The 9188-nt window shown below is 62.8% G+C and overlaps 1 protein-coding gene across 1 annotated transcript in view; it reads left to right on the top strand.

Moving 5' to 3' along the window:
* The window catches only part of LASP1 (LIM and SH3 protein 1), a 28088-nt gene extending 18906 nt beyond the window's left edge, over window positions 1-9182 (top strand). Inside the window, exons 3-6 of the mRNA XM_017838508.1 lie at window positions 3096-3203; window positions 6108-6264; window positions 6354-6445; window positions 7410-9182. Coding sequence (XP_017693997.1) covers window positions 3096-3203; window positions 6108-6264; window positions 6354-6445; window positions 7410-7583 — 531 coding nt within the window. The 3' untranslated portion in view covers window positions 7584-9182. The remainder of the gene's footprint in view (window positions 1-3095; window positions 3204-6107; window positions 6265-6353; window positions 6446-7409) is intronic.
* The last annotated feature ends 6 nt before the right edge of the window (window positions 9183-9188 follow it).

Here is a 9188-nt window from a genome sequence, read left to right as displayed (position 1 = left end):
GGTGCCCAGGGTGGGGTGCAGGGTGGGCTGCCAGGCCCCCCCGTGCCGATCCCCACAGCGGTGTCCCAGCAGTGTCCCAGCAGTGTCCCAGCAGTGTCACGTCTCTCCGCTATTTGTGTCCCGCCGGGGAGGCGTCTCCCGTTCCGGTCACTGGAAGCTGCCGGCTAATTTGCCCTGTGTGGGCGAACGTGTCCCCGCAGTGACAGCTCCGGTGCCCGCGGGGCCGCTCCCGCAGCCCACGCGCGGCCGGGAAATTGCAGCTTCCCGGCCCCTGTGGCTCCTTTTCCGAGCCCCTCCGTGGGTGGGTTTGGGGCACAGCCCTTCCTGCCCCGGGGTGGAGGGGCCCGTGGGTGGGAAGCAGGTGCCTGGATCCTGTTCCTGCCGTGCCAACACCTCCGGGAGCTCCGTTGTCACCTCGGTGTCGGTGACGGCGCGGACGTGGCGCGGGGAGGGGTTGGATGTGCCTGGGGAGGGGTTGGATGTGCCCGAGCTGAAGGGCTGTGATGTGTGAAGGGCTGTTCTCCGGCTCCCTCTGGATAACACATGGATGCACACGTCGTCAGGAGCGCGGAGAGGGAACGGTTCCTCTGGGAAAATTCGTTGTGGATGCCATTTTATTCCTGTTATGTGATTGTCGTCACGGGGGTGCAGCCAGGCATCCCCATCCTGCAGGTTTTTAGGGCTGAATTCCTGTATCCCGAAAACAGAGGGGGGGTGGGATTTAGGAGGGTGAAAACACAGAACTGATCAGAGGAACTGCCTGGCAGTGGGATTGGCTCCTTGCTTGGTGATTCCTTACCTTTCCAGCCTGGATTTCTTCCGGCTCATCGGCTCTGTGTGCGTGTGCAGGGGGTGGCTGTGGGATAAACCCTCTCCTTTTTGGGAAACAGAGACAAAACACAGCCCCTGTCCCTGGGCACACTGGGGCTGGTGGTTCCAGAGCAGCTGCAGGGCTGAGTCACCCCCTCCTGCCCCTGTCCCGGTGTGTCACAGGTTTTGTGTCACAGGTTTTGTGTCACAGGTTTTGTGTCACAGGTTTTGTGTCACGGCTCAGTTAACCTTTAGTTCCTGGTTGTTCAAACCTCCCGAGCTGCTCTTTCCCTCCCCCCCCCGGGGGAAATTCGAGTTGTCCTTTACCCCAGACAGGTCAGAGGTTTTGTTCTTTCCCTCCTGCTGCTTCAAGCAGAGGGAGGTTTGTGCCCTGTGTTTGTGCTTTGGCATCCCGGGGGTGGTGGCAGTGCCCCGGGGTGGGTTCTGCAGGGCCATCGAGCTGTGGGTCATTAAGCTTTTGCTTTCTAATGACAAATCAGTGAGAAATGGGGCATGACTCAGCTCATCCCATCTATCCAGGGGTTCTGTGGCCCTTGGTGGGGAAGGTGGAGGGGCTGGGAGATGCTCCCACAGCTTGATTCCTCCCGCTTTGCAGGGCAGGAAGAGGGAATGTTGTGTGTTGGAAAGTTCTGGGGTGTCTGTACCACTAATCCAGTCTGCCCATGGGGTCTGGCATCCCCCCTGCTCCAGGCAAAATCCAAACGGTGGGTGCTGTGCCCCCCAAGCCCTCCCAAAGGTCCCGGCAGGGCTGGATGGGGTGTGGGACACACGGAGCTGGTCTGAGCCTGCAGCTTCTCTGCGACACAAAACCCACAGTGTCTCATTTTTTCCCTGGCAATCTCGTGTTTCCTGTGTCATTCTGGAGCAGGGAGGGGGCAGGACCTGCTCCATGCTCTGCCCTGGGCGCTCCAGCACGGCTTGGATTCTGCTGGAGATGGGAGAGCCCGGGAGAGCCCGGCCGGCCATGGGGGTGTGTCTTGGCTCCTCCAAACCTTATAAAATCCTTGGCAGCCTTTCCTGAAAGGTGTTTCCAGGCCCAGCTGGACAGGGAGGCAGAGCTGGGAGGTCTGGAGGGGCAGGAGCACATGAGGTCCTTGTCCGTGGGGTGCCTGGGCCGGGTTCACGGGCTCGTTCCCGCCACGCTTCCAGCTCTGCTTCCCGGATTTATCCCGGCGTGTGGGAGCAGTGTGGGGTCTGCAGAGTCCTTCCTTGTGGAGCCAGCCCAGCTCCAGGAGAGCTCCAGGAGGGCTGGGCATGGCTGTGTGTCCGTGCTGGTGGCGTGAGAGCCCCCGGTGACCTTTTCACTGCAGTGACAACGTGAGACCTGCAGAGCTCAGGGGGAGCTCCAGGGAGGTGAATCCCTGGGAAACAGGGCTCTGCATCCAGCCCCTTACGGCTCTTTCCTCCCCAGAAGGGCCCCTGACAGGAGGGCCAGGTCCCCATGGGGGATGGAGGGGGGCTCAGGGTGTCTCTCTGCACGTCTGCTCCCCCCTGCTATGGAAATGGGGTGGGTTTGTGGCTGCCGGGCCCCATTTCCTTCCCCCTTGGAGCTGTCACATCCCTGGTTGGGTTTCAGCCTCTGCAGAAGCTGCTTCTGCTTCTGGGTGACCTGGTGGGAGCAGAGTCCTGCGAGGAGCAGGGCCAGCAGCCCCCAGAGCTGAGGGTTGGGCTGCACATCTGGGCTGGGGCTCTCTGGGCAGAGCTGGGAGCTCCAGCCTTAAAACTGTATTAAAAAAGGAAAAAAAAAGCAAAGTAAAACCATGACTTTTGGGCTCCTGGCTGTGCTGGGAGGCAGTGCTGGTGTCAGGGGCTGGCAGACAGACAGAAGGACGGCCTGTGCTTCACCAGCCTCCACCCTCCACGCTCTGGTTTCGTTCCGGGCGTTTTCTTTCCCAGGGGTGGCTGAACATCCCCTGGCTGGAAGTGCCTTTGTAGGGCTGTGGGTCACTGGATCCCATGGTCCAGCTGCTCCTGGCAGCCCACAGGGAACTGGGAGCAAACCCGAGTGACCCCAACCCCTGCTGAAAGGGGGCTCAGGGGGAGTTGGTTTTGTGTTCCAGCTCTTGGAAAATCCCCGTTTTGCCATTCCTGGGTACCCTGGGGGGGATCTCCCGGGTGAGGCAAAGCCCCTGTTAGGTGCTGCTGCCTCTCCTGAAGCCCGTGGGTCACGGTGAGGGGCTGTTGGTGGATCCAGCTGCTGGACCCAGCCGTGCTCTCCGCCCTTCCCCTCTCTTTGAACCCGGTTTTTCATCCTTTGTCCCCAGATTCGCTACAAGGAGGAGTTTGAGAAGAACAAGGGCAAAGGCTTCAGCGTGGTGGCCGACACCCCGGAGCTGCAGAGGATCAAAAAGACTCAGGATCAGATCAGCAACGTGAGTGGCTCCCGATCCCTGCCGTGCCCTTGCCGTGACCTTCCCGGGGCTGGGGGGGCTGGGGGGGCTCTGCTGTGCAGCCAGGAGGGGACCACTGGCTGTGACAGCTGCTGAGGGGCAGCCTGGCAGCCTGAAAGCCTGGCAGCTTTAGTTCTCCAGCCCGTTTTCCCGGGCATCCTGTGACCCTCCTGCGCCCCTCCCTGCTCCTCCGAGCTGCTGGATCCTGCAGCTGCATCCAGAGGGGTGTCCAAGATGCTCCGTGTTGACTGTGAAAAGTGGGGAGGGAGCAGCAGAACGTGGTGTTTTGGGGGGGAGCAGATGTGGCCCAGGGGCAGTTCCATCCCCCCCTGGTTGTCACTGGGACCCTCAGCGTGGGCAACACGTGGGATCCTGGAACACCCTGAGCTGGGAGGGACCCACAGGGATCATCCCTTCCAACTCCTGGAAGGGCCCCGAGGGGGGCTCTGTCCCTCTCCTGCTCCCTCTGGCTTGTGTGTGTGCCTGGGGATGGCTGGGGATGCTGGAGTGTTGCCATGGTGACGGGGGAGGATGCACAGGCACAGTAAACAGGAGGATGGACAGGGGGATGCACAGGGGGATGCACAGGAGGATGCACAGGAGGATGGACAGGGGGATGGACAGGGGGATGGACAGGGGAATGCACAGGAGGATGGACAGGGGGATGCACAGGGGGATGCACAGGAGGATGGACAGGGGGATGCACAGGAGGATGCACAGGAGGATGGGCAGGAGGATGCACAGGAGGATGGACAGGAGGATGGATAGGGCACAGAGGGATGGACAGGAGATGGACAGGGGGATGCACAGGGGGATGCACAGGAGGATGCACAGGAGGATGGGCAGGAGGATGCACAGGGGGATGCACAGGAGGAGGCACAGGGGGATGGACAGGGGGATGCACAGGAGGATGCACAAGAGGACACACGTCCAGCTGCAGCACCAGGAGTGGGGTGTGGCTGTCCCTGCCCCAAATCCCCCTGGGCTCCCTCTGTCCTCCCCCCAGCAGAGCACCGGGAGACCATTAACCTTTGGCTGCTGGTGAAAGTCATGCCTGTTCCTCACCAAAGCTGTTGGGAAGGGAAAGGGCTGGATTCTCCCTGCCCCCTCAACCCTTTCCATGAGAAACCTCTCTGGGGGCTCCACGAGCTCGTGGTGTCTGTGAGCTCCTCTCCTGCCCCTGGCTCTGCACCCTGGGCTGCTCTGGCTTTTCCATCCATGAGAATCCCTGCCCTGGGGACAGAATCCCTCCGTGGGAGCTGCTGGGATGGCCAGGGAAGGGGTCTGGGCTCGCTGGAATGCAGGGAGAGGGAGGAGGGTGCCTGTGCCCCGGGGGGTCATTTAATGCCCCCTCACACACACCCCCAAGAAGCCCCAGCAGGGCAGGAGGGGGATGTTTATTCCCTCTCCTTCCACTCCCTTTTCCCAGTTCCTTGGCAAACGCTGCTCTCTCCTCAGGGAGTTGTGGGCTGTTGTTGACCCACCAAACCCCAGGACAGAGAGGCTGGGCAAGGCTTGGAAAAGGGACCTGGCTGGAAGGTTTTCCCTGGGGCAGCTTCTCCGTGGGCTCCGAGCTGGCAGGAGCCGAGCTCAGCTTCCCTGCCGTGGAAGGGGCTGTGTTTGGGCAGAAGGTGGGGAGGTCTGGGGGCACTAAACCACCCAGCAGAGAGCTGGGCCCGGCCCTGGTCCTTCTGCTCAGCCCCCTCACCCTCTGCCAGCCACGGGCACAGTTGGCAGCAGCTTCCCCGGCGTCCCTGCCAGCCCGGGGTGGCCGTGACCCACTTACTGAAGACACAGAGACAAACCCTGTCCCTGCAGGAGCCTGTCTGAGCCTCAGCACTGCCCTGCCAGGGCAGCAACAGGGGCAGGAAAGGGGGTCCCAGCACGGCCATGCCCCAAACTGCCCTCAGTGGAGGTGGGGAAACCCCCCTGGGAACGGAGCTGTGCCCGTCCTGGAGGCTGTCCCTGTTCCTGAGGCTGTTCCTGAGGCTGTTCCTGAGGCTGTCCCCAGCTTCCCCGGGGTCCCCACACCATCCAGAGGAGTGGGGTGCTCCCCTACAGGCCTTTTCCCCCCCCCCAGAAGGGTGGCTCTGCTCCAGGCTCCTGCTGTGCTGCCCTTCAGGAAATCACAGTTTAACCTGGAGATGAACAGGCTCCAGGTGCTTCCCGGTGGGAATGCATCCATTAACACCAGGGAGAGGGAATTTTTACACTGGTGCCCCCGTGGCTGGGTTAACCCTTCCCTCCTGTGTCCCTGCCTGTGGGATGGGGGGTTGCCCACCAGGCTCGGTGTCTGCAGTTGGGGATTCCCAAAGGGGCTTTTGCTCCGTGTTCCTGTGGATTGGGAGCCTGGTCTTGCATCTCATCCTGAAAAATTTCCATATACCCCACCGGTAGGACAGAGGAACCTCCTCCTTTCCAGTGCCACAAACCTGAACAAGTGTCCTTGTGCTCCGGGGGGATGTGGGGGAAGAAGCCCCCCTGGGACTGCCAGGGAGGGTGGGAGTGGCTGATGCTGATTCCTTGGTCTCTAAAAGGAATGAGCTGGGATGAGATGAAGGCTCAAAGAATAATGGAATCATTCAGGCTGGAAAAACCCTCAAAGCTCGTGGAGTCCAGCCATTAACCAGCACTGCCATGTCACCACTCAACCCTGTCCCCAAGCGCCACATCCACATGTTTTTAGCACTTCCAGGGCTGGTGACTCCTGTTCCAGTGCCTGCCCACCCTTCCCATGAAGAAATTTCCCCTGATATCTGATCTAAACCTCCCGTGGCCCGATTTGAGGCCGTTTCCTCTCACCCCACTGCCTGTTCATTGGGAGGAGCTGCTGCCAGGGCCGGGCTGGGTGAGGCCTGACCTCTCCCTCCTCTGCCACCCCTGCAGATCAAATACCACGAGGAGTTCGAGCGGAGCAGGATGGGCCCCAGCCCCAGCGAGGGCTCGGAGCCGGAGCGCAGGAATTCCCAGGAGAGCTCCGGTTACCGGAGACCCCCCGAGCAGCAGCACCAGCCGTCCCACCACGTCCAGCCCACCAACCCAGGTGAGGCCCGGGGCAGGGGGGGCAGCCAGGGCTTTGTGAGGGGCTCTGCTGTGCCCCCCATGTCCCACTTCACGTCCTTCCCCCCGCAGTGTACCAGCAGCAGCCGCCGTCCCAATCCTACGGATACAAGGAGCCGGCGGCTCCGGCCTCGACACAGCGCAGTGCCCCGTCTGCAGGGGGGGTGAGTACAGCCCAGAGCAGCCCCCCAGCACCAGCCCCCCGCTTCCCACCCCCGGGGGGTTCGTTCTGAGTCACAGAGTCACAGAGTCAGCCGGGTTGGAAAAGACCTCTGAGATCATCCAGTCCAACCTGTGACCCCACCTTGTCACCCAGACCGTGGCACTGATGCCACATCCAGGCTCTGCTTAAACACCTGGTGACCCCACCACCTCCTTGGGCAGCCCATTCCAATGCCCAGTGTCCCATTCTAGCACCCAGTCACTCTGTCTGTGAAGAACTTCTTCCCAATGTCCACCCTAAACCTCCCCTGGAGCAGCTTAAGATCCTCTTGTCCTAGTGCTGGTGCCCTGGGAGCAGAGCCTGATCCCCCCCTGGGTCCCCCCTCCTGTCAGGGAGTTGTAGAGAGCGAGACGGTCCCCCCTGAGCCTCCTTTTCTCCAGGCTGAGCCCCCCCAGCTCCCTCAGCTGCTCCTCACAGGATTTGTGCTCCAGCCCCTCCATGTCCTTCCCGAACTGAGGGCTCAGAGCTGGGCACAGCACTCGAGGTGTGGCCTCACCAGTGCCCATCACAGGGGCAGAATCACCTCCCTGCTCCTGCTGGGCCACACTATTCCCCATCCAGGCCAGGATCCATTGGCCTCCGTGGCCACCCGGGCACCCCTGGCTCGTGTCCAGCTGCTGTCACCAGCACCCCCAGCTCCCTTTCTGTCCCCCCTGCAGGGGGGTTGTTGTGGCCCAAGCACAGCCCCCGGCACTTGGCCTTGTTGAACCCCCCAGAGCTCTGCCTGCTGCCCACCCCTGCACCGGGGGGAGCCCCTGGGAAGGGGCCGAACACTTGGGTCTGCGCCAGCATTCCCGGATAACCCCCGGGATCGGGATCGGGATCGGGATCGGGCACACCCCTCGCCCCGGGGACGGGGCAGGGCAGCAGAGCAGGGTCTGCCACCGCCCCCCGTGTCCCCACAGAAGCGTTTCCGCGCCGTCTACGACTACAACGCGGCGGACGAGGACGAGGTTTCCTTCCAGGACGGCGACACCATCATCAACGTGCAGCAGATCGACGACGGGTGGATGTACGGCACCGTGGAGCGCACGGGGGACACGGGCATGCTGCCCGCCAACTACGTGGAGGCCATCTGAGCCCTGGGCGGGAGGAAAGGGGGTCCAGCCCAGCCCCCAGCCCGGGGCTGTCCCCCCCCGTGTGTGTGTGTGAGCCCCCCTGCCCCAGCGTCCCTGCTCCGTGTGCTCCGGTGCCTCCGGACGTCCCGGCTCCCGTGTCCGTGTGCCCGCAGCCGCCTCCGGGTTCTCCCGCCCGTCCAGCTCCGTCGTGGCCCCGTGGGGACGGAGGGACTGTGTGCAGGGGGGGGCACGAGGGGCCGCGGCTCCCCTGCTCTCTGGGGCTCCCTCCTCTCCAGCCCCCCCGGGCGCTCCGGCCTTTCCTGGCCGGGGGGAGCAGCCGGAGTTGCCGCGATCCCAGAAAAGAGAGGGAGAGACCGTGTTAGGACCAAATTCCCCCCGCCCTGGCAGGGCTGGGCGGAGCTGCCCGTGCGGGTGAGCTGAGGGATGCTCATCCCCGGGGTGCCCTGGGCTGCAGGGATGGGCTGGAAGCCTCCACCTGCCCCGGCTCTGGCCCATCCCACTGCTCCTCCCGGCCCCTCTGCGCAGTTCCCCTTCAATCTTTGCTCCCTTCAGTCCTCAAAACAGGAAAACATTCGCAGTTAACATCTCAAACAAAGCCTTTGTCCTCGGGATCCCCAGAGGCCGCTCCGGGCAGCCCTGGGGGTGGCTCTGGGTGCTCCTGCCTTGGGCTCCAGCTGACCCATTCCACCTCCTTGATTTCCCCTGGGCGAAGGAGCAGCTGTGGGGTTGCTCTGGCTCCAGGGCTAGAGCTGGACTGAGCCCCCCTGCAGCTCCAGCTCCCCCTGACCGGGGCCTGGGTGTCCCCTGGAAGCCTCTTCCTCGCAGCACTGGCCACTCCCCAAATTCACCCCCAACCTTCCTGCTTTTCTCTTGCTGCTGCCGCCGGGTTTTTGGGACCCTCCTGAGCCCCCCACCTGCTGGGAGGATGGTGTGGGGAGCCAGCAGGATCAGCCCCTATCCCTGTGCCTCCTCTGAGCCGGGTGTGAGGGATCCTCCCCCTCTGGCACCTCGCTGGGACTGACCTGGGTGAGTGTCCCCCTCCAGCACCCTGCTCTGGAGTGACTGGGCACCCTGAGCCACCCTGAGCCACCCTGCACCTTGTTCCCAGCCACTGTGGCAGCTTTTGGGACCACACCTGACTTGGAATCATGTCATGGACCAAAATCTCCGGGCACATCCCTGTCCCCTTCTCCTCTGGGCTCCCAAGGTGCCGGAGCAGGTCGGGGTCGGGATAACTGGAAGCCTGTGTGAGGAGGGAGGAGTGGGACACTCCTCTCCTGGGTCACAGGAGCAGGACGAGGGGACAGTGGTGTCCCCTTGCTGGGCTGCACCAGGACACTTCCAGGGGGACAGTGTCACCTTTGCTATTCCCAAAGGAAAAGAGGGAATACAGGGACCAAAGTGGCCGAGTTGAGACATTCCCTGGCCCTGTTTGGGGCCGTGTCCCTGCCTCCTGCTTGCAGTCCCCTTCCTCAGAGCACAGGGCTGCAGGGCTGGAGCGTGGATGGTGCTGGGATTGGGATGGTTGGGATGACTGGGATCGGGGGCTGCAGGGCTGGAGTGTGGATGGTGCTGGGATTGGGATGGTTGGGATGACTGGGATCG

Source organism: Lepidothrix coronata, unplaced genomic scaffold, assembly GCF_001604755.1.
Source record: "Lepidothrix coronata isolate B3197 unplaced genomic scaffold, Lepidothrix_coronata-1.0 Scaffold343, whole genome shotgun sequence".
Lineage (NCBI taxonomy): Eukaryota > Metazoa > Chordata > Aves > Passeriformes > Pipridae > Lepidothrix > Lepidothrix coronata.
This window is presented reverse-complemented; position numbering and strand designations above follow the sequence as displayed.